Here is a 25,243-nt window from a genome sequence, read left to right as displayed (position 1 = left end):
CGAGCTGAGCGGAGCCGGGCGTGAGAGAGCGGGGTGTTCGTGAGACAGCGAGCTGAGCGGAGCCGGGCGTGAGACAGCGGGGTGTTCGTGAGACGGCGAGCTGAGCGGAGCCGGGCGTGAGACAGCGGCGTGTTCGTGAGACGGCGAGCTGAGCGGAGCCGGGCGTGAGACAGCGGCGTGTTCGTGAGACGCTGAGCGGAGCCGGTCGTGAGACAGCGGCGTGTTCGTGAGACGGCGAGCTGAGCGGAGCCGGTCGTGAGACAGCGGCGTGTTTGTGAGACGGCGAGCTGAGCGGAGCCGGGCGTGAGAGAGCGGGGTGTTCGTGAGACGGCGAGCTGAGCGGAGCCGGGCGTGAGACGGCGGGGTGTTTGTGAGACGGCGAGCTGAGCGGAGCCGGGCGTGAGACAGCGGGGTGTTCGTGAGACGGCGAGCTGAGCGGAGCCGGGCGTGAGACAGCGGCGTGTTTGTGAGACGGCGAGCTGAGCGGAGCCGGGCGTGAGAGAGCGGCGTGTTCGTGAGACGGCGAGCTGAGCGGAGCCGGGCGTGAGAGAGCGGCGTGTTCGTGAGACGGCGAGCTGAGCGGAGCCGGGCGTGAGACAGCGGGGTGTTCGTGAGACGGCGAGCTGAGCGGAGCCGGGCGTGAGACGGCGGCGTGTTCGTGAGACGGCGAGCTGAGCGGAGCCGGCCGTGAGACGGCGGCGTGTTCGTGAGACGGCGAGCTGAGCGGAGCCGGGCGTGAGACGGCGGCGTGTTCGTGAGACGGCGAGCTGAGCGGAGCCGGGCGTGAGACGGCGGCGTGTTCGTGAGACGGCGAGCTGAGCGGAGCCGGGCGTGAGACAGCGGGGTGTTCGTGAGACGGCGAGCTGAGCGGAGCTGGGCGTGAGACAGCGGCGTGTTCGTGAGACGGCGAGCTGAGCGGAGCCGGGCGTGAGACAGCGGCGTGTTCGTGAGACGGCGAGCTGAGCGGAGCCGGGCGTGAGACAGCGGCGTGTTCGTGAGACGGCGAGCTGAGCGGAGCCGGGCGTGAGACAGCGGGGTGTTCGTGAGACGGCGAGCTGAGCGGAGCCGGGCGTGAGACAGCGGGGTGTTCGTGAGACGGCGAGCTGAGCGGAGCCGGGCGTGAGACAGCGGCGTGTTCGTGAGACGGCGAGCTGAGCGGAGCCGGGCGTGAGACAGCGGCGTGTTCGTGAGACGGCGAGCTGAGCGGAGCCGGGCGTGAGACAGCGGCGTGTTCGTGAGACGGCGAGCTGAGCAGAGCCGGCCGTGAGACGGCGAGCTGTGCAGAGCGGAGCTGGTCGTGGTGGAGCGGAGCAGAGCCCTGTAAGGCAGTCAGCTTCAGGACACGTAAGGTGCCCCTTACCTCTTTCCCCCCCACACCCAGGCACATTTTAGCCAGACTGGGGAGTAACACTCTGCAGATGAACTTTTGAACTCCGGGGCTGGACTTTTTTTGGACTTTGGGTGATTTGTGGATTGCTGGACTCAAGAGACGTTTGGGTTCTGGGACTCAAGAGCCTGAGGGAAAGGATGTGGCCCAATTTTTCTGGGGTGGGTCGGCATTCATGGTTTGGTTAATGAACACTAGTCGTGGTGTTTCCCCAATTTAATGCTGATGTTGTTTGCCTCATGTTATTAAAGATTCTCTACTACACCAAGACTCTGTGCTTGCGAGAGGGGAAGTATTGCCTCCTTGAGGCGCCCAGGGGGTGTGTAAGATTTTCCCAGGTCACTGGGTGGGGGCTCGAGCCAGTTTTGCATTTGCTTTAGTGAGAGGGAACCCCGGTGTACTGAACCCGGCCCTTGCTGCTATCAACTTGGCCTGGCAGAAGGGTTACATTTTTGGGGGCTCGTCCGGGATCGAGACTGGGTCAGTACCCCTCGCAAGCACATCTTAGGTGAGTCATTAAATTGGGAAAACCCAGAATCTGGTTGTTGTTGTTTTGATCTGTTATATTTGGGAAAGAAATTACAGTTTGTATAATGGCCCTACATTTGCTAGAGGATTGGTGCAGGGGGATGAATATTAACCCTAGGAACTGTGTCCTGGTGACCGGGGTGCCGGAGGCATTCGATGAAGGCTCAATAGAGCCTACCTTAAGGGCATCCACTGGGTACCTGAGTAAGTGTAAAATGCGTGGGCGCATATTTGTGAGGGAGGACGGAGATTTTGCTGTACTGTGTGAGCTGCCGTCGGCTGTGGACCCACTACAGGTTCCAGGCACGATAGCAGTGGAAGATGGTGAGTGGAAGGTAATAACTACTGGGAGCCAGCCCTCACCGGCTCCTGCATCTGAAGTGGAGTTTTTAAAGAAAATGTCAGCCTTTTTGGGGAAAGAGGGGAAGACCTTGGCTGATATGCCGGGCCTGTTGGGCCTTGACCCAGGAGTCCCAACCCGGGAGGCTGCTCCATCACCTGATGAGTGGGTGAAGGCTTTGGGGCAAGCATTAGAGAAGGTTGTGCCACCCCACCCTGAGTCAAGCCCCTATCGTAAACTGAGGCTGTTTTCTGGGGGTCCCACCCCAATACCCGGGGAGGAAGCATTTGAACCCTGGCTGGAACACACCACTGAAATGCTGCAGGAGTGGGCAGTACCTGATGCTGAAAAGAGAAGGCGACTAGTAGAGTGCCTCAGGGGACCAGCCCTAGATGTGATTCGCACCCTGAAGCTCAGTAACCCTGGGGTCAAGGTAAAGGACTGCCTAGAGGCCCTTGATCATGCCTTTGGGAGAACCGAGGGCTCAGAGGATGTTTATTGCAAGTTCCTCAATGCCAGGCAACAAAAGGAAGAGAAAGTTTCTGCCTACATACAGAGGTTGGAGAAATTATTACAGAGAGCCATCATGAGGGGAGCAGTAGCGGTTGAGCAAATGGACCGGACTAGATTGGCTCAGATTGTGAGGGGAATTCAATATCAGAACCCAATCCTTCTCCACCTTCGATTAAGGGAGCGCCAAGACAATCCACCGGGTTACTCTCGACTGATAAAAGAGGTCCGAGAGGAGGAAGAGAGGCAGGCAGCTGGTGAGGTTTGGGAGGTTCAGCCACCCCAGGCAACTGCCACAACATCCATACGAGCGCCCAAGGCGCTGATGGTGAATCCTCAAGAGGAACTTACCCAACGAGTTCAGGTTCTGACACAGAAAGTGGCTGAACTAGAGAATACTATCGATTCAGCAAAGACTTCAGCGTACAAGGAACCCCCTGTTACCACGGTCCAGAAGACTACATTTAGAACCTCTGCCCCACCCCGGCAACACGGGAAAGGGCAATCCTTCTTCTGCTACCGGTGTGGCCAGGATGGGCACATTGCTGCCAGGTGTCAGAATGCAGAGAATCCCCCGCTAGTATACCAAAAGCTGAGGACCACCTGGGGAAAGTCGGGAAACGGCCCCAGGGCCTGGGAAGGGAGCCGCCTAGGCCTGCAGGGTTTGGAGGCTCCTCTGCGAAGAACCATGCCACCCGAATCCCACCAGGATTGATAGGACCTCGAGCTGAGGTCACTGTAAAGGTTGAAGGGACAGAATGTAGAGCCGTGCTTGACACGGGATCCCAAGTGACTATCATATTCCAGTCTTTCTACCAGCAGATGCTTATGCATCTGCCTATACAGCCCTTGACAGGGCTTGGCCTGTGTGGTCTCAGCATGGATGAATACCCGTATCAGGGGTATGTCATTGTACACCTGGAATTCCCAGAAGAGATCGCTGGGGTAAGACAGGAGGTGGACACTGCAGCTTTAATATGCCCTGACCCTAAAGGTGTCTCTGATGTGTCCGTGCTGATAGGGACCAACTCCAGCCTCTTTAAGGTACTTGCAGATTACTGCAGACAGCGAGCAGGGGACCAATACCTGAATACCTTAGTGATACACACACATTGTGCCGCAGCCTACAGAAAAATTGAGGATGCAAAAAGAGTGATGCCTGATTTGCCGGTGGGAGCACTGAGGTACGCAGGCCCGGTCCCCTTAGTGGTGCCTGCAATGACAGAAAAGGAGGTGATTGTCATGAGTACCTGCCTGAAAGGCAATAAGAGAACATTAGCAGTGGTAGAGCAGCCGACTGAGGGAGGGCTCCCTGAAGGAGTGCTGGTTCTTAGTGGAGTCATAACCCTACCTGCTGAAGCCCAGGAAGAGGTGACTATACTGATTGCTAATGGAACAAGTCGTGATATTTTTGTGAGGCGAGGACAAAAAATAGCAGACCTCTTTGAGCCCGAGTCAATTGTAACCCCCCAGTGTGAAACGCAAGTTCCGACGATAGACCCAGCAAAGTTTGACTTTGGAGATTCACCTGTGTCCGAGGAGTGGAAAGATCGCCTGAGGAAGAAACTTTGTGAAAGATCCAAGGTGTTCTCACTGCATGAGTGGGATGTGGGATGTGCAAAAGGAGTAGAACACAATATCAGACTACATGACTCTCGACCTTTTAGGGAGAGATCTAGGAAGATTGCTCTCTCTGAGATGGAAGACGTGCGACATCATCTTCAGGAGCTGGCTGCGAATGGCATCATTACAGAGTCCCGCAGCCCATACGCCTCGCCCATTGTGGTAGTCCGTAAAAAGAATGGGAAAATCCGGATGTGTATTGACTACCGCACCCTAAACAGCCGTACTGTGGTCGACCAGTACACTATGCCTCGAGTGCAAGATGCCTTAGACTGTTTGCTGGGAAGCCAGTGGTTCTCTGTGTTGGATCTTCGAAGTGGGTACTACCAGATCCCTCTGGGAGAAGAAGATAAGGAGAAGACCGCCTTCATCTGCCCATTAGGGTTTTATCAGTTCGAACGCATGCCCCAAGGGATTTCTGGAGCACCTGCCACCTTTCAACGTCTCATGGAGAGAGTTGTGGGAGACATGAATTTACTGCAAGTGTTAGTTTATTTGGATGACCTTATTGTGTTTGGAAGAACCTTAGAGGAGCATGAAGAAAGACTTCTTAAAGTGCTTGATAGGTTGGAGGATTATGGTCTGAAGCTTTCAATTGACAAATGCCAGTTCTGCAGAACCTCAGTGAAGTATGTGGGTCACATCGTATCCCAAGAGGGTGTGAGTACTGATCCTGATAAAATAGAAGCACTCACTACATGGCCACGTCCAAGTAACTACAGAGAACTCAAGACCTTTCTTGGATTTAGTGGCTACTACCGCAGGTTTGTGAAAAACTATGCTACGATTGTAAAGCCTCTGAATGATCTTACCAGGGGACATCAGTCCAGCAAGAACAAATCTAAGACCAGGAATAAGGGGAGGTTCCCAAAGCCTCCTGTGCAGAGAAACTATGGCCCCTTTGCACCATTTGGGCCACGGTGGGATGAGAGATGTGAAAGGGCTTTTCGAGAAATCATTACTTGCCTAACTCATGCTCCAGTCCTAGTTTTTGCTGACCCAAGCAAACCATTTATCCTGCATACTGATGCCAGTTTGGAGGGTCTGGGAGCAGTCCTGTACCAGGAAGTGGAAGGCAAATGTAAACCTGTAGCCTTTGCCAGCCGAGGATTGTCTGATAGTGAAACTCGCTATCCCACCCACAAGCTGGAATTCTTGGCCTTGAAATGGGCCATCACTGAGAAATTTCGAGACTACTTGTATGGTGCTCAGTTCCAGGTGTGGACAGACAACAATCCACTGACTTATGTGTTAACAAGTGCTAAGCTGGATGCTACAGGGCAGAGATGGGTGGCCGCCTTGGCTAGCTATGAGTTTAGCATTCAGTACCGATCCGGGAGAAGCAATGTAGATGCAGATGCATTGTCCAGGCGTCCGCAGGCTCCAGAAGTTGCTGTGATACCCACAGATGGAGTGAGAGCTATTTGCAGTGTGAGTCGTCGAGAGCCAGAGGCCTGTGAGAGCCTTCAGGGATGTATTGCAGAAGCTTTGGGCCTGCCCCCTGAATGCATGCCTTCTGCCTCAGTGAACTATATTGCATTGGACCAATCCCCTTTGCCCATGCTCAATGCGGCTGACTGGCAAGAAGCCCAGCGGCAAGATATTGACATTCGTGATACACTACTTGCCAAAAGGGAGGGGCGAAGCCCAGCTGCGGTTGTCCCACCTAACCCGGAGGGTAAACTACTATTGAGAGAATGGACCAAATTAAAACTGATTCAGGGAGTGCTACACCGAATGACCACCGACTCTTTACAAAAGCAACGAGCACAACTAGTACTGCCAAAAAAGTACAGAGCCCTGGCCATGAGGGCCCTGCATGATGACTTTGGGCATTTAGGGATGGAGAGGACCCTGGAACTTATTCGTAGTAGGTTCTATTGGCCCCGAATGGCTGAAGATGTTCGCAGGAAATGTGAGACTTGTGCTCGATGTGTTCAAAGGAAAACTCTGCCCACGAGGGCTGCATATCTCAAGAACATCACCAGCAACAAACCTTTGGAATTGGTATGCATTGATTTCTTGTCTGTAGAGGTAGACAAGAGGAATGTTGGGAACATTCTAGTAGTGACTGACCATTTTACACGGTATGCACAGGCATATCCCACACGTGATCAGAGGGCCACCACCGTCGCTCGAGTATTGTGGGACAAATATTTCTCAGTCTATGGATTCCCGGCTCGGATACACTCTGATCAGGGGCGGGATTTTGAGAGTCACCTTCTGAAGGAGGTGCTGAAGATAGCAGGAATTAAAAAGTCTAGGACAACGCCTTATCACCCCCAAGGTGATCCCCAGCCAGAGAGGTTCAACCGAACCCTATTAGATATGTTGGGAACTTTGCGACCAGAGCAGAAGGCAACCTGGAGCCAGCATGTCGCATTTCTGGTGCATGCCTACAATGCCACAAAGAACGATGCTACGGGAGTCACCCCATATCTCTTGATGTTTGGGCGAGAACCAAGATTACCCATAGACTTGTGCTTTGGTGTATCAGAGGATGGAGATAGCTATGAAACTCATCAGCAATACGTATCCCGACTAAGAGAAAGGCTGCGGGATGCTTATCGCTTAGCTACTGCTGCGGCTCGGAAGAACGCAGACCGCAACAAACATCGATATGATGCTAGAGTGCGATCGCAGGAGCTCCAGCCGGGGGACAGAGTCCTGCTGCGAAATTTGGGTATTGCTGGCAAACACAAGATAGCTGACAGATGGAAGGCAATACCATACCTGGTGATGGAAAAGCTGGGAGATCTGCCGGTCTACAAGATCAAACCTGAAGACAGTCCAGGGCAAATAAAGACGGTGCATAGAAACCTTTTGCTCCCTGTGGGGGAATTGGTAAGCACCCCTTATGAGATGGGCCATGACAGGGCAGCCGGGCAGAACAGAAGTGCTAGACCAAAGCTGCCATCCAACACAGACAGTGAGCCCCCTGCAGCTAACTTACCCCTATTCTGCACATCTGAGAGTGAGTCTGAGGAGGAAGACACAACCCTGGTGTATCCTGGGATGGAGACAAGATTTCAGTCTCGACCAGCTGAACCAAATGAGAGTTCTCCCTTTTCCACCCTAAACCCTATGGCGGAATTATTTAGGCCCCTTTCTGACACCCCTGTGCCGCTGATGAGACCCCCATGTGGAGACACACAGGTAGAGGATGTCCTGGGCACCTTGGACCCTCCCGCGTTAGAACTAGGAGTGCAGGGGCCTACGCCAGTAGCCAAGAGACCCTCAAAGGAAGCCTCTCCATCCGTCAATCAAGAGGATGTTCCCCTTGCCTCGGCAACAGAGATTCTCAATAGACGAGACAGGGTGATAAGACCAGTAAAACGGTTAACTTATGATGCACCTGGGGTGACTAGTGAGGAGCAAATACATTTAGCACACAGGATTGTGGAAGCCAAAGTGGGCTTTCTGAGGCCCTTTGGAGGAAACCAATGAGTTGGTATAAAGGGAGTATGATTTGTCGGGACGCCAAATTCTCGGCTGGGGGGAGGATGTAAGCAGAGACAGGGTGGGCTCCACCCTGACATCTGGTGGTGAGGTGTGGCAAGTTGTGGAAAAGAACTTCAGGGGCTGATCTTATTTGCATAGGCACATCCACCCCGCCTAGCAATAGGCCATAACTGCCCAAATGGTCACTTTGGCTGCTGTGGGATCCCCAGTGTCTCTGTTATTGGGGCGGGAAGAATAAATTGTTAGTACCCTGATTATGGGAACTGTGCTTGGAACTGTACTTGGCCTTTTTGTTATGATGGAGGACTCACCATCAACTAAGTAGCACTCACTAGGCAAGGGACATGGGTTCCAAAACTCTGTGAATGGAGAGAGACTTGAGACAGGTATTAGTGCCTGGTGGTGTAGGCCCCTTTGTGAGAGCCTGAAGCACCAATTGCACCTCTGTCTCTCTCCACTGTGGAATGTCAGAGCTAATTTTGGGTCTATTAAGAGTTTTGTTACAGGTACTGTGCTGAATTCACTTCAGCCTTATGGTGCACCAGCACTAAGGCTCCCACTACTATGAGCTGAAATCACTGAGAGCTGAAATCACTGAGCGCTGTGTCAAGTAGTGGGGAGCCGGAAGATCTAATGTGCAGCGGAGCTATTTGTGAGACGGCGGCGTGAGCAGAGCCGGGCGTGAGACAGCGGGGTGTTCGTGAGACGGCGAGCTGAGCGGAGCTGGGCGTGAGAGAGCGGGGTGTTCGTGAGACGGTGAGCTGAGCGGAGCCGGGCGTGAGACGGCGGCGTGTTCGTGAGACGGCGGGGTGAGCAGAGCCGGGCGTGAGACAGCGGGGTGTTCGTGAGACGGCGAGCTGAGCGGAGCCGGGCGTGAGAGAGCGGCGTGTTCGTGAGACGGCGAGCTGAGCGGAGCCGGGCGTGAGACAGCGGCGTGTTCGTGAGACGGCGAGCTGAGCGGAGCCGGGCGTGAGAGAGCAGCGTGTTCGTGAGACGGCGAGCTGAGCGGAGCCGGGCGTGAGACAGCGGCGTGTTCGTGAGACGGCGAGCTGAGCGGAGCCGGGCGTGAGAGAGCGGGGTGTTCGTGAGACGGCGAGCTGAGCGGAGCCGGGCGTGAGACGGCGGCGTGTTCGTGAGACGGCGAGCTGAGCGGAGCCGGGCGTGAGACAGCGGCGTGTTCGTGAGACGGCGAGCTGAGCGGAGCCGGTCGTGAGACAGCGGCGTGTTCGTGAGACGGCGAGCTGAGCGGAGCCGGGCGTGAGACGGCGGCGTGTTCGTGAGACGGCGAGCTGAGCGGAGCCGGGCGTGAGACAGCGGGGTGTTCGTGAGACGGTGAGCTGAGCGGAGCCGGGCGTGAGACGGCGGCGTGTTCGTGAGACGGCGGGGTGAGCAGAGCCGGGCGTGAGACAGCGGGGTGTTCGTGAGACGGCGAGCTGAGCGGAGCCGGGCGTGAGAGAGCGGCGTGTTCGTGAGACGGCGAGCTGAGCGGAGCCGGGCGTGAGACAGCGGCGTGTTCGTGAGACGGCGAGCTGAGCGGAGCCGGGCGTGAGACAGCGGCGTGTTCGTGAGACGGCGGGGTGAGCGGAGCCGGGCGTGAGACAGCGGGGTGTTCGTGAGACGGCGAGCTGAGCGGAGCCGGTCGTGAGACAGCGGGGTGTTCGTGAGACGGCGAGCTGAGCGGAGCCGGGCGTGAGACAGCGGCGTGTTCGTGAGACGGCGAGCTGAGCGGAGCCGGGCGTGAGACAGCGGCGTGTTCGTGAGACGGCGAGCTGAGCGGAGCCGGGCGTGAGACAGCGGCGTGTTCGTGAGACGGCGAGCTGAGCGGAGCCGGGCGTGAGACAGCGGCGTGTTCGTGAGACGGCGAGCTGAGCGGAGCCGGGCGTGAGACAGCGGCGTGTTCGTGAGACGGCGAGCTGAGCGGAGCCGGCCGTGAGACAGCGGCGTGTTTGTGAGACGGCGAGCTGAGCGGAGCTGGGCGTGAGACAGCGGCGTGTTCGTGAGACGGCGAGCTGAGCGGAGCCGGGCGTGAGACAGCGGCGTGTTCGTGAGACGGCGAGCTGAGCGGAGCCGGGCGTGAGACAGCGGCGTGTTCGTGAGACGGCGAGCTGAGCGGAGCCGGCCGTGAGACGGCGAGCTGTGCAGAGCGGAGCTGGTCGTGGTGGAGCGGAGCAGAGCCCTGTAAGGCAGTCAGCTTCAGGACACGTAAGGTGCCCCTTACCTCTTTCCCCCCCACACCCAGGCACATTTTAGCCAGACTGGGGAGTAACACTCTGCAGATGAACTTTTGAACTCCGGGGCTGGACTTTTTTTGGACTTTGGGTGATTTGTGGATTGCTGGACTCAAGAGACGTTTGGGTTCTGGGACTCAAGAGCCTGAGGGAAAGGATGTGGCCCAATTTTTCTGGGGTGGGTCGGCATTCATGGTTTGGTTAATGAACACTAGTCGTGGTGTTTCCCCAATTTAATGCTGATGTTGTTTGCCTCATGTTATTAAAGATTCTCTACTACACCAAGACTCTGTGCTTGCGAGAGGGGAAGTATTGCCTCCTTGAGGCGCCCAGGGGGTGTGTAAGATTTTCCCAGGTCACTGGGTGGGGGCTCGAGCCAGTTTTGCATTTGCTTTAGTGAGAGGGAACCCCGGTGTACTGAACCCGGCCCTTGCTGCTATCAACTTGGCCTGGCAGAAGGGTTACACGTACAACACAGACGGTAGAATTTCATCCAGTCACTGCTGTCATAAGCTGAATACCTTGTCTTGGACTAAATCATCTTCCGGAAAGGCGTCCAGCCTCGACTTGAAGACTTCAAGAGATGGCGAAACCTCCACTTCCCTCGGTAGCTCTTAACCTCTGCACCACCCTGACAGACACGTTGGCAGTGGCTATTGCCGGCTCCGGGGTTAGTGGCCAGGGGCAGAGTTAAGGATGTAGTGTACTTTACCTCTTCATTTTCTGGTTTTCAGAGGTTTAACTTGAGCCACCGTCCGTATGCTGGAAGGGCATGAGGCAGCACTGGGCAACTGTAGTTAAATTAACGTAGTTTATGGACATTGGATTTCCTTCATTTTTTTTTTAATGAACTTCTTTTGCCACTGTAATTGTGTCTACACTAGAGATTTTGCTGGCGTAGCTATGGGGGGGGGAAGGGTTTCACATCCCTAACCCACAGAGCAATGTTGGCCACACTTCTAAGTGTAGACCAGGGAAACGTCTGCATTTGGATTTAAGTACTCTAAAATATTGCTCTTAACCCAGGCATGTTGATATCAGAGGACAAAACTTCCAAAAGGAACTCCTTCAAAATGCGATAAAAATACACAACACACGTTGTCCGAAAGCTTTATCTCAGGAGCCCCTTGATCCATTAAACCCAAATTTCAACCAATAACCCTGCTCGGCATGCCAATGAAGAGTAGCAAATTTCAAGACAACATGAGTAAGCGTGAGTACGTCAGCATAGTTAGAATGATCATGCCAAACCAAGCTAATTTCCTTCTTTGACAAGGCTACTGGCTGTGTTCCCTCTTAATTTTTCCCATCCATGTGCGGAATGAGTTTTGTTATGTGCACCAGCATGGAGGTGTTGTGTGGCAGGGGTGGGGATGAGGGTTTCAGGGTGTAGGAGGGGACCCAGGGCTGGGGCGGAGGGTTTGGGTGTGTGTGGGCGGGGGGGGGTGAGGGCTCCGGCTAGGGGTGCGGGTTCTGGGGTGGGGCCGGGGATGAGGGGTTTGGGTTGCAGGTTCCCCACAACCCTCTCTCCCCACACCAGCACCTGGGCTGTGGGGAGACCACGGCAGGTCCGGGGCTGTTACCTGCACACAATAGGGCACCCCACCTTTTCCCAGTCCATAGGGCTCCAGGTGTAACCCGGTTAATGTGGGCACTCACACGTTGTCCCAATTCGTAAGGCTCCAGGCAAAAAGCACCTACCCGTTCCCAATTCGTAGGGGTCAGGGTGTAACTAACCTGGTCAATGTAAGTACCCACACCCTTTCCCAGTACATAGGGCTCTGGGTGTATCCTACTTCTGTAGGTGTGCAGGACCTTTTACCAGTGAAAGAGCCTTACATGGTAATATCCCGATCCTCTATTTATTAACCATTACCAAGCAGAATACACATTAAGCCTACAATGCCATGCTCACCAGCCCTGATCACGCAGGCAAACTTTCCCTGTTGGCCAGGCAAGGTTGGTGTTGTCTGGGTCCTACTTGCTGCACGTCACGTTCGGGCAGAGGATTCTTAACAGCCCTGATCTTAGGCTGAGTCTTGGGGGTGAGTTTGTCTTCTTCCAGGTCTTTCCGTCGTCTTCTTCTCTTCCCAGCCGATCTCCTTCTTGGACCTCACTTTATACAGTGAAACCTGAGTCCTGCTTAGCTAGACCTTAACCAATCATTATACTAAAATTTTACTAACCAAGCCTAACATAGTGTAACAAAATTCTTTAAGCTATCCTACCCCACCACCTTCATTAATTTACACCTGGCAAAATTAATTATGAAACAATTAAAGAACCAGACAGAGACTATACAGACAAACAATAGGGAAGTGAGGACCATAATGACAAAACAAAGAAATGAGGACTTCACAACTACTAATATTGATAAGTGATTTCTTGACAGACAGGACGCCATCGAACTAAGTTTTCTTTAGCCATCTTAAGATCTGTTTCTTTATCTGTTGATAGTGGGGGCCATTAAGATGGGGTCTCCTTCCTGACAGCCTGATATGACATTGTTTTAATATAAATTAGATGGAATGTGAGGATGTGACTTCCGGCTTCTCAGCTAATGACTGATGCTCTTTTAATCTGGCTGCAAACAAAGGCCTTAGCTTTACATGGCTGGGGCCGGGGGAGAGGCGCCTCTCCCCGGCTGCAGTCCTGAGCGCCTGCATGGCCCTTGATAGGCTGCTGCACGGCCGTACAGCTTAGAGGGAACTTAGATTACTGGCCTAGTGGATGCGGGGGAAGCAGAAGAGTTATTATAGCTTGATCTGAGGAATAGTGATACAGTCCCACGTGACATTTGCATAAGGAAATGAGGGGAATATGGGAGGGTGTCTCCTAATTGGGGTCAGTCCTGGGTCTGGTACTGTTCAATATTTTAATTAATTACATGGACAGTGGAGTGGAGAGTATGCCTATAAAATTTGTGGTTGACACCAAGCTGGGAAGGATTGCAGGCACTTTGGAGAACACTATTAGAATTTAAAATCACTCTGACAAATTGCTCTGAAATCAACAAGGTGAAATTCAATAAAGGCAAGTTCAAAGTACTCCACTTCGGAAGGAAAAAATCCAATACACAACTACAAAATGGAGAATATCTGTCTAGGTGGCAGAACTGCTGAAAAAGATCTGAGGCTATAGCGGATCACAAAGTGAATACGAGTCAACAGTGTGATGCTGTTGCAAATAAAGCTAAGATCGTTGTTTGGTGTATTACCAGGAGTGTCAGATGTAAGATATCGGTCGTACTTGTCCTGCTCTATTTGGTACTGATGCGGTCTCCGTGTCTAATTCTGAGCATCACGCTTTAGATGCGGGAAAATTAGAGAGAGTTCAGAAGAAAGCAACAAAAAATACAAAATTTAGAAAACTTCACCTGTGGGGAAAGGTTAAAAAAAACTGGATAATTTTAGGCTTGAGAAAAGAAGGGTGAGAGGGGGATCGGATAAAAATGTTATGGTCTGCTGTAAGAAGGATGGCGCTGGATAATTCTGCATGCCCACCAGGGTAGAACAAGAAACGATTAACTTAATCTGAAGCAAGGGAGAGTTAGGTTGGATATTCGGAAAAGCTTTCTAACGATAAGGGGAGTTAATTACTGAAATAGGTTCCCAAGGGAGATTGTGCAATCCCTATAGTTGTAGGTTTTTAAGAACAGGTTGGACACACACACCTGTCAGGGATGGTCTAAGGTTTCTTTGTCCTGCCACAGGACGTCTTTCCAAGGTGCCTTCCAGTGCTACCTTTCTATAATTCTATCCCCCTTCACACGCTGGGCAATTTTCATACTCCCTACCATTATACCTGACTCTCTGTAGTCCATAATTCCTCAAAATGGGCTTTATTAACGTCGCACACCCCTGAGATCCTGTATTCAGTGACATCCCTTTTCCCTCCTCTTCCTTACTGCAGAGAACCCCACTAGCCCATTCTCACCGGTCCCAGCTTCCTTAGGACTTTTCCCACTATCACTGGGTCTCATTCTGTCAGTAAGAAGCCGTTTCAGGGGGACTTCCCCTCTGGCCAGAGATTTCACTTCCTGGGCCATGGAGTTACCTACACTATGTTTTAGGAGCCCCTTTGATGAGGAGTGTCTGGCTGTGTTTGTTCCCAGCAGAGACGGAGATAGGGAATTCACTCAAAAGCAGAGGGACCTGCACCTTTGAGCATATGGGGAGCTGGCCCCCGGGGTTTTATTGCTTTAAAATGAGCTGGGGTTAAAATAGTAGAACATTTTTCGGTGACAAATGTCCCATGAATTCCCCTGATCTCCCTTGTTTTCCTTCTCATGAGCAGGGTTTCCAGCCTCCAATCCTGACGTGATCTCCCAGCTGGAACGAGGGGAGGAGCCGTGGGTCCTGGAGCTCTGGGACAGAGAGCTCCTGAGAGGTGGCTGTACAGCTAAGGACTGATTAAACCAACTCAAAGACTGGCAGTGCCTGAAGGAAACAAGTGGGTTTGCCTACCAAGACCTTGGGAGCTGTCCGTGTTCAGGATTGTCCCCAGCAGGGGTCAGGTCCTCAGGGCAGATATGGCTCAGGGCTTCCTACCCATCCCAGCCCCCGGCAGGAGGTCCTTCCCTTCCCTCTGAGTGTTTGCATGCGACATAGAGGCAGACTCAATTCCCTCCTCTCTCCTCCATGGGGAAGAGTTTAGGGGAATTCGTTTCCTGATAATTTTCCCCCATTTCTCCAACACTTTTGGTTTGCTCTCCTCTTTTTCCATTCCTGTTTCTGAGGTTTCTCTCTCTCTATCCCATCAGGTGACAAGATGGTGAGTGAGAACAGGGAGCAGATTTCTCAGCAGGAAGTGGCTGAGGGAGAGGCACATAGGGGATTATTGCAAAGATCTAAAAGGAATGCGTCCATGTGTTGTGAGCAGGGAAAAGCCTGCAAGAGTCAGCGCAGACCAGAGAAGCAGCAGGAAAACCAGCCAGGGGAGAAAGCTGGTGAATCCATTAATTGTGAGGGAACGCACAAGAACCTCAAGGAATCCACAGCCCAGCAGAGAATCCTCATGGGAGAGAGAAACATCTCATGCACTCAGCGTGGGGAAAACTTCAGTAACTGCTCAGTCCCTATTAACCATGAGAGAATCTTCACGAAAGAGAGACTCTATGAATGCTGTGAGTGTGGGAAAACCTTCACTCGGAGCTCACACCTCACTCGACATCAGAGAAACCATACGGGAGAGAAGCCCTATGAATGCTGTGAGTGCGGGAAAAGCTTCAGTCAGAGTTCAGACCTCATTAGACACCAGCGAATTCACATGGGAGAGAGACCATACGAATGCTGTGAGTGCGGGAAAAACTTTATTTACCGCTCGGACCTTGTTAGACACCTGAGAATCCACACAGGACTGAGACCCTACGAATGCCCAGAGTGTGGGAAAAGCTTTGTTGACAGCTCAGCCCTTATTAATCATCAGAGAATCCACACCGGAGAGAGACCCTATGAATGCCATGAGTGCGGGAAAACCTTCATTGACAGCTCAGCCTTTAGTAAACATCAGAGGATCCACAAAGAAGAGAGACCTTATGAGTGCTGTGAGTGTGGGAAAAACTTTCATCAGGGGTCACACCTCATTTATCATCAGAGAATCTGCAAGGGAGATGAACAACGTACAGCTCTTGTCCAGGCATGACAAAGGATTTTTTTTCCCTGTAGGTCTTTTGCTACATAGTGACCTGCAAGGCTATTTGCACCATTTGCTTCGCTGTGTCCCCTCAACTTACTCATGTGAATTGCCAGTTTTTGCCTTTGCAATTCACCCTTCTTTGGAGTTTCTCCCATGGTCCTTATGATCAACTCCTTTGTCCTATGAGTCTTGTGACTATGTGTCCTTCCTACCAGATATTTCCATCAGCCCCATGTGGGAGAGACAGGACTTATGACAGGTTCCCTGGGGTGCAACCTGGAACTGGGGTACCAGTAAGCCCTCTGTCTTACCAACCTGGGCTCCCTCTCACAATATGATGCTGTGACAAGCTGCAAACCTCTCCAGGTCCTGTGCTTACACAGCCATCCATAGGCTGGGATACATCCAACCGAGTAACAGAAATGCTTCTCCTAGGCACTCGTGAACCAACAATAGAGAGGCTTCAGCCAATTTCTCTAGCTCCCCAGACTAGGACCCCAGGTCTGTACCATCTTGCCCTCATCAGAAGACTGATCAGTGTGAGTTTATAACCCAGTTTGCCCCTCCCTCAATGTGGAGAGGACATGCACCAGCTCTTGTTCCTGAGCAGATTTCTCAAGCACTGCAAGCAAAACACTCTGTTTTAGGTTAAATATAAAACAGATTTATTAACGACAGAAAGGTAGATTTTAAGTGATTATATGTAATAAGCGCACAGATCAAAGTTGGTTACCTATGAAATAAAAAGTAAAATCGCAGTCTGAGTTCTATAAACTAGACAAGATTTGAATCAAGCCGTGTCTCACCCAGATGACATAGTTCCTTCATACACAGGCTGGGATTCACCACCTCCCCAGGTCAGTCTTTGTCCTCCAGACATGTTTCCACGTGTTGAGTTGGGAGGGGAGTGCAGACAAATGATGACGTCACTTCCTCTCCTTTATAGGTTCCTCCAGCTCGCTGGAAAGATCCTTTGCTATGAGATGAGTCAAGCAGCCTCCATTGTCTATGTGCTGTCTCTGAGAGGTCTCCATTGTATGCAGTTCCTCGGGTCATCCTTGTGACTGTGAGTATTCCCCTTAATGGGCCGTCATCAGTGTCTGCCTGCCCCATTGTTGTACCTGAAAGGCTGATTGTGAGTGTTCCCAACTTCATAACACATTTCAGTCACATACACATAGCCAAACTTCGTAAAGCCACATACAATGATAGCACATACAATCCAACAGGGTACTAATGGTGAACAGATCAAGACTTCTAGAATGATATCCTTATAGGGCATACTTTGTTTAAAAAAAAACATCATAATGATATCACCATGGTGAATACGGGGTGCCAGGGTTTTGCTTTGGGGAACAGAGTGTCACCGGGGTGACCTTAACTAACCACGTCAAGGTAAAATCTACCTGGACCTCATCTCCCCTAGATTGCCCAGGGAGTTCGCTAGCTCGAGTTAACTATTCTGATATAAATACACAGCGAAAGACAGAGTCTGTGCATAGTGGACAGACGCATCTTGCACATTTCCTCCATTATTTTTGTACCATGTTTCTCATTTAAAAGATATTTAAATATAACAAGAGCAGGGGCAGTGGGGGACAAGTGTCATCTCAACCTCTGTGACAGCCGAGGGAGATGGGGTGAATCGTAGGAATTTCCTCCCTCCCCATCATCCCCCAGCGATGCTACTTATGGTCAGAGCCATACACAGCATTTATCTCCTTCACAGTTTGATTTCTGTGATCCTAAAACAGACTCATTAGAGCTGGAGAGGAAAGTGTCACAGAAGTGGAAGGGAAATTTTAATGGAGCCCGAATACAGTGTGATCATTCAGAGTTTACATCCCAGTTTCCAAAGCCATTGGTTGGCTTTTTCCTGCCAAGTTGGGATGGCTTGCAGATGGGAAGGTTGGCTGTTTTTCTCCCATTATGATGATGCTAAAACTTTCATAAATAACACACCTCCCTATTTCTGAGACAACGCTGAGTGAGGCGGCTTTGAATGGGTGAGAGAAGAGCACCATGGGAGAATCTTTTGTCCTGATTCTGAGTCATCAGATGTAACCTGCTCTGGAATTTCACCCTCTATGAACCTGAAAGGGGCTTACACCACTCTGAGATGTGGCTATTTGCTGTTTTAACAAAATTAGTTGCTAGGACCTTTTATTAATTCAAGTGTAAAAACCTGCTACCATCTGTGTCACAAGAGTTAAATAGTGTGCTAAAAAAAAAACAAAAAACCCTGTACGTTAAAAAATGTAAATACATTAAACATTTTAGAAATTCACCCAAATCTTCTATTTTAAAAAGCACAAAAAGCCAACCCCCCATGTACATTAAATTAAACTCCCAAATATGTTGAAAAATCTTAGCTTTTATATTTACAAAAAATAGCAGCCATTCAAGAACATAAAACAGTTATAAAACTTAGCAATCTTAAAAAAAAAAGAAAGCTTTAAAATCAGACGATATAAACTTACTAAACAAGAAATAAACAACGGGTGTTCCTTCAATTAAAAGTGCACAATAAAGTTACTAAAATAATTAAATCAGGAAAATGCAAGAATTTAAAAGAGTAAAAGCAAAAGGGTTGATACCAAAAAAACTGCAAAATGTTTTAAAAGCTCAAGTGACATTGAGGGAAAAGCTAAAACTTTGGAAAAGCTTAGTTTAAAAAAATACCGTGGTGCAAGAACAAAATAACATGGTTAAAAATCATCAAAAATTTACACTTGTCTCACCCTTGCTTCCTCTAAAACTATTTTTAAAATATTAATTAGCAAAAATATAAAGCAAGCACGCCTGAAACAACAGTACAAACAAGCAAAAATTCCAAAGTAGCGAGTAAAAATTATTTTGTATTATATTATTTGTATTAGCCAAATAATGACGTTTAATCCAGCTAATCGAAAGGCTGTTATTTATTGGTACTTAACTGTTGTTTAAAAAAAAAAATTGAAGACAAAAAAGTTAGTTCTCACAGACAAAATACAGGTTTCCGAGTAGCCGCCGCGTTAGTCTGTATCCACAAAAAGAACAGGAGGACTTGTGGCAGCTTAGAGGCAAATAAATTTGTTAGTCTCTAAGGTGCCACAAGACAAAATACAGTTATTGAAACATGTCTACTAAGTGGTTACAGAGTAAACAGCACCTTTGTCAACAACATGTCAGCAGCGTTTTAAACTAACATTGCTAGCTTTAAGGGGAGGGTGTGGTATTTTTAAGAACTGTACTTCCTCACCGCTTGGCAAACAGCTTATAATATTAAACAAAAAGGACCAAGAACTTCCAAGCATTACACAAAGTTACGGCAAACCTATTGGGAAGTTCCAACACATCCCCAGTGTAAAGAGCGTAATTTAAGGTACTTTTTACCAGGACATTAAATTCTCAAATACAAAGTCGCTCTGCTTGGGTGGATAAACCCTAAAACAGACTGAATAAGTGAAGTCCTAAAGCGTGCTGAAAAGCTGTAAAACACAATCCAAGTGAACAAACGAACAAGATCTCCACTGTAAAAATTACTAATAGTTAGTAAAATAAAAGAAAGCATTAACTAAAATAAACAAAAAGATTTCTGCCCTGGAAACCAGAGGTCTACTCCTTTTCCTTTTCTACTCCTCTTTCCCTCTTTAGCCTCCTCTTTTGCGTCCATCCACCGCTCTGGCTAACCTCGGAACCTCATTATCTGTAAAAAATAGCAGTATATAATTTTTTTATTTTTTTTTTAAATAAAGCCTAGCAATAAAAAGGTATTTTAATTTAACAGCCTGAGGTAATAACATCCAGAAATGCTATTAAATTGGTTTCAGAGGAGCAGCCGTGTTAGTCTGTATCCGCAAAAAGAAAAGGAGGACTTGTGGCACCTTAGAGACTAACCGATTTATTTGAGCATGAGCTTTCGTGAGCTACAGCCGATGAAGTGAGCTGCAGCTCACGAAAGCTCATGCTCAAATAAATTGGTTAGTCTCTAAGGTGCCACAAGTCCTCCTGTTCTTTTTGCTATTAAATTGCAAATCTCAAAAATGTTTAAAAGTGCCTTCGTTTTCAATGCCCTTGCAAAATCCTTGCCTCCTAATAAGGGAAAAATACAGTTTTATTATGCAAAATTTTAATAAAAGCCAGCTTTCAAAATGTTGTGATTTCATGTCGCGTTTTCACAAGTCGCACAGCCCGGTTATGCCTGTAAAGGTTCTAAAGACAGCACATGGCTGTGGAGTGAGTCGCCTTACCCACTTTAAAGCTAAGCAGATTGGAAAGATGGAGTTTTACAACTGAAGGTAAAATCTTCCTATGAAAAGAAAAGCAGCTTGAAACCGTTTGAGTCAGCCGGTCGTGAATGCTTAAAAACTGTTTCTCCCACACAGAACAAGTGCACCCAAAAAGCAATAGAAGTAAGGAGTTTTTCCCATACACGTTTTCCTTTCCCCTCTGCCTCTCTTCCCCACTCCTCTTTGTCTAAACCCTTCCCTGGTTCATCTCTTTCCCTCCCCTCCCTTGGCCAATCTGCTCTCCCAACGGTCCCTGCTTTACTTTTCTACCATTCCTCCCCCTTCTTCTTACGGCTTGAAGCCGGTTCAAAGAGAGATCTGGCCAAAGTACAAACAATATATATAACCTGCCGTTTGTGTGTTCTTTACCCAAAAATGAATGCAAAAAGTGTTTTTACCAATAAAAATAAAAAGGACATCAGTGTCTTAATGGGTGTCTTTCTCTCCTTTCTAAATAGTCTTTAACGTATATAAACAGCTAGACCGAAGCAATCCAAGATACAGCCTAGATATAAAAGAATTTTCTTCCATAAACGTATTTGGGAAAGCTCAAAATGTTGAGGTTTGGAGAGTGATTTGGCTCCCCATGCAAGTAGGGCATATGAAATTCACCCTTTGCCGAAGCGTAGTCCAAGAGCTACCATACCTAGTGTTGTGGAAAATTAACCATGCGTTGTGTTTGGATCAGATCCGCCTGAGGCTACCTTTATTCAAGCATGCGCATGCAGGGCGAGTCAGCCAGCCAAGCTGCTGCTCTGCTGAAAAAGGGAACACAGAAGCTTAGACAGCTCAAAACCACAATTTAGTTACACATACTTCCTTATTAATATTTTCCCTTATTAGGAACACAGAAAAAACAAGCTTTTCCTGTTATTCACAGGTTGTTCTTTTGCGGTTACCGGCTTTCCCAACACTAATTGTTGAAGTTACATTAGACAAGACTGGTTACTGCAATTCTGTCTTGCTAGTAATTTTCCACACTCTCTTCTTCTGCCCGGTGACCATGTACACAGTTATCTTGACCAGAGTTTAGGCCTACTCTCGTTTTTCATCTACACCGAGGAGCAACTGCACTGGTCTATTTTGAATACCAGCAAGATTGTCTCTCTTTAAAGAACAATCCAGTGTCCCTAAATCCCACCAAAGGCCTGTTAAAATCTGACCAAACAGTTTCAAGTCACATGGGTAATGTGTGAATTTTCTGGAGAAATTCCACCCTTTGCAGAGAATTTTGCTATAAATATGGTGTAAGGGACTGCAGAAGACTTTGTTACAGCCTAGCTAGGGAACTTCCGCTTTCTCGAGGCCGCCCGGTCACTGTAGGACACGGGGTGCTTTAGGCCGGTTCTGTCTGCCCTGCATGGCCCTTTGCCAGGTAGTGGAAGTGCTTATTATGGCTCGCTGTTTACCCCTTCGTTGGACTCCGTCCCAGGCAAAGCTCCGGTGTGTTGGGTTCTCCGCCTCCGTGACAGCAACGCTTGGAGTCCCCGTTGTGGGTGTGTCACTAACCTTCAATAAAGCCAATAACTCGCGGCTTAGCTGCGTGTGGGTCTCATTGTTCAGAGTACCTCTGCCGGCCTGCGGTGCTTCGAACACCTTGGCCCAGAACATGTGGTAATTCCGAAAGGACAAGTGTGGGATGATCCCATGGGTTATTTCAATCCCACTCAACATTTCCAGGAAATGAGCCTAATATTAGCTTTAAGAAGTCCATCTCGTAAATTTTAAGGAGGGTAATGCCTTTGTTTTAGTGCATAATCCATTGTCTAAAAGTATTAAAAAATTCTTGCACCATTTAATGTAGGTATTGCGTTGTCTTCCATATGGAAAGGACAAAACTTTGTCCCATCAGTTACCCACTAGTGGTAAAGTCCCCAAACTAAACTTAATAGAGAGGGTTTGTGTTGTACTGTACCTTCCTTTCAATTTAACACTCATTCAAAAACAATAAATCACAAAATTCTCCCTACACCTAGCTAATTCAAGTGGAAAAATACGATTAAATAACAAACGGAACACACACACAAATGAAATCCTGTTTAATTCTAGTGCAATAACATCAGTTCGACAATCTATCATGCTGCGTAAAGTTAAAAAAAATGGAAATTCCTCCCCCAAAGATGCATATTTTCCAAAACAAGTGAAAAAAATTAAACGAAGCTTGCTAATAGTTTAGCCTTTAAAGATAAAAACTGAATGAAAAAAATCTGTTTTCTAAAAACTGTCTGACGTGTGTAAAAAAACCCTCCACACAATAAAAATTAAAACCCCTTCATAATCAAATCAGTGTGAAAAATGATATCATATTCTATGAACTGCTCAAAAATGCATACAGAAAATTTAAACTTCCTAGGATATATACATAAATATATTGAAGAATTTCTTCTCCATATAATGTACCCTTGTGCCAGTTTAAAAAAAAAAACTAAGCTGTAAAAGTTAATTAATTATAAACAACTAAGAAAATCCTCCTAAATAAGTAGCCCATGCAATCTGTACATCACAATTTAGCCAAGCTAAGTTTAAAAAACAAACCAACCAACCTCTTAAACATAGCAAAGTTTTTAAATCCTAAAAGTAATTCTAAAAAACCCCAACACAAACTAGCTTTCATTTGTTAAAAAACGTAATATAGCTGAAAAAGAATGCCCTTTGGAGTAAAAATTTCCCCAAGTAAATTTAATTATTTCATTCACAAAGCTTTATTTACAGCAAAACAAGCAAGCAAATAAAAAATAACCACTGATGTTTATAATACTTTAATTTTTAGTACCACTATTGCTGAGGAAAATTTGTCATTAGTAAAAGGTCAATGAGCCAGAAAAGAGTAAATTATTTAGCCTTCAAAATTCGCTCTACTGTAAGCTCATAAATTGCAGACGCTAATGAATTTTAATACTCTTTCCAACGTGTCAGAACTATGTTGTTTCCTGGCCATCTGCAATTACTGCAGGCGATTCATTCAAGAATATACCAGACCCCTTAGTAAACTACCACAATAACATCTTGCCCATATGCTCAGGGTTTAGCGGATCGCCATATTTGGGGTCGGGAAGGACTTTTCCTCCAGGGCAGACTGGAAGAGGCCCTGGGGGTTTTTCGCCATCCTCTGTAGCATGGGGCTCGGGTCACTTGCTGGAGGATTCTCTGCTCCTTGAAGTCTTTAAACCACGATTTGAGGACGTCAATAGCTCAGACACAGGTGAGAGGTTTTTCGCAGGAGTGGGTAGGTGAGATTCTGCGGCCTGCGTTGTGCAGGAGGTCGGGCTAGACGATCATAATGGTCCCTTCTGACCTTAGTGTCTATGAATCTATGAAAGTTCCCTCTAATTTTTGACAGGCCATGTGCGCAAAAAAAATTTTTCTGTGCAAATTTTTGTGTGCGCGGGGTTTCGGATCTGCGTGCGCATGCAGACGCGCACAGCTTGGAGGGAACAGTGGAGAGGGGTTGTCCGTGTGCGGCTGATCTCTATTGCAGGAGTATTTGTGTAAAGAAAGCAAATCACACTTAGAATTCACAGTCTCTGTGCACCGATTTCTCCTGCCCTGGGAAGCCACCAACCCGCAGGGCCCAGGCCACCTCTCGCTCAGCAGCGGGGCCAGGCTGGTATCAGCAGGGTAATGTAATAATGGGGGGCCTTAAGTGTGAGGCTTTTTCTGGTGTCCCCCCACAGTCCCTGCCCCAGGGAAGCAGACCCTAGGGGTAACAAAGGGGCAACAGCAGCATTGAGATTTTGCCATTCTCAGCCCGGCGGGTCACCAGCCTGAAGGAGACCCCCGGGGTGAGTTCCCTTGGGACTCACTAGACACTGGGGTGGGGATTTCCCCAGCTCCCAGTGGGAACCAGCCAGGGCCAGGCAGCAAAGGGAGCTGGGAAACTCTTCCCCCGCCCCGACCCCACTTCTTTCTCCCTCCACCCCACCCCCCCTTTTCAATTTCTCTCTCCTCTTTCCCTTTCTAGCCCCTTCCCCATCTCCTCTCCCTCTCTGGCTGGGAGAATGGGTCACTTTCCTGCTCCCATGGGGGACCCACACACCCCTGGGACTGGGACTGGCAGACAAGGTGTATTGGGGGGGGTATCTCTGGCTGCAGCCCGGGCTGGTGTTTGCAAGACACAGGAAGGGGCTGGAGCCGCTGGAGGAAGGAGCCCAGAGAACAAAGCCCAGACCCCGGACCAGAGGTTGCTGCTGCTCCCCGCGGTCTGTGCTGGTGGGGCGTCATTAACCCCTCCCGGCTCGGGGGGGGCTTTCTCCAGCTGGGACCAGCCCCCCGGACTCTGCCCGCACCAGGAGCCCCCCGGTGAGTGAGGGACCCCCGGGGAGGGGTAGGAAAGTGCCCCTCTGCACAAAGGGGTCTGGGAAGCTCACATCTGGCAGCATCTGGGAAGCCCCCTGCCCTGGGGCCCCGCTGGGGGGATTCAGGTGGGGAAGGAAACCGGGCCCCGCTGCGGTTTCTACCTTTGTGGGTCAGGGAGGGAGGGATGAGAAATGAGCGGGGGTGGAGGGAGGGGGCAGACCGTGTGAAGGGGGGGAGATGGACCTGGCTCTGGGCGGGCAGGAGATTGCAGGGGGTTGCGGGGAGGGGAGCTCAGTGATTTGAGCATTGGCCTGCTAAACCCAGCGTTGGGAGTTCAATCCTTGAGGGGGCCATTTAGGGATTTGGGGCAGAAATTGGGGATTGGTCCTGCTTTGAGCAGGGGGCTGGACTAGATACCTCCTGAGGTCCCTTCCCACGCTGATATCCTATGATTGTGTGAAATCGGATTGTCCCACTTCTCACTCATACAAATCTTCCCCCTTTCTTTCTAATCAGCAAGTACTCGTATCAAATCCACGTCACCTTTTCTCCCAGCTGACTGAGCCTTTCTCTGGTCTCCTCAAAAACGAATGAGGAGTCCGGTGGCACCTTAAAGACTAACAGATTTATTCGGGCGCAAGCTTTCGTGGGTAAAAACCCCACTTCTTCAGCTGCATGGAGGGAAAATGTGTTTGTGGATACAGACTAACGCGGCTACCCCCCGATACTTGACACTCTGGTCTCCTCCCGAGATTTTCCCGCATTAATTCTCAAAGGCCTGTTTAAAATCTCCTCTGATTTGGGATATTTTCCCACCTGTGTTATCTGCAGTGATGTGTCCTTGTTTGGGTGGGAAATTGTGAGTCATCCCCTAAAGGGGAAAGGGGTTAGGGGGTGCAGCCTGGGAGAGCCCCGAAACCTGGCTGGCTCTGGGGTGGGGCGGCCGTTCTCTGCCAGCAAC

At 49.4% G+C, this 25,243-nt stretch overlaps 1 protein-coding gene across 1 annotated transcript in view; it reads left to right on the top strand.

The window, feature by feature from the left end:
* Positions 1-2,130: 2,130 nt before the first annotated feature.
* Positions 2,131-25,243, top strand: part of LOC142070246 (uncharacterized) — a 29,975-nt gene continuing 6,862 nt past the window's right edge. Inside the window, exons 1-3 of the mRNA XM_075123804.1 lie at positions 2,131-2,239; positions 14,375-14,467; positions 14,841-15,651. Coding sequence (XP_074979905.1) covers positions 2,131-2,239; positions 14,375-14,467; positions 14,841-15,651 — 1,013 coding nt within the window. The remainder of the gene's footprint in view (positions 2,240-14,374; positions 14,468-14,840; positions 15,652-25,243) is intronic.

The sequence above is a fragment of the Caretta caretta genome, chromosome 28 (genome assembly GCF_965140235.1).
Source record: "Caretta caretta isolate rCarCar2 chromosome 28, rCarCar1.hap1, whole genome shotgun sequence".
NCBI lineage: Eukaryota > Metazoa > Chordata > Testudines > Cheloniidae > Caretta > Caretta caretta.
This window is presented reverse-complemented; position numbering and strand designations above follow the sequence as displayed.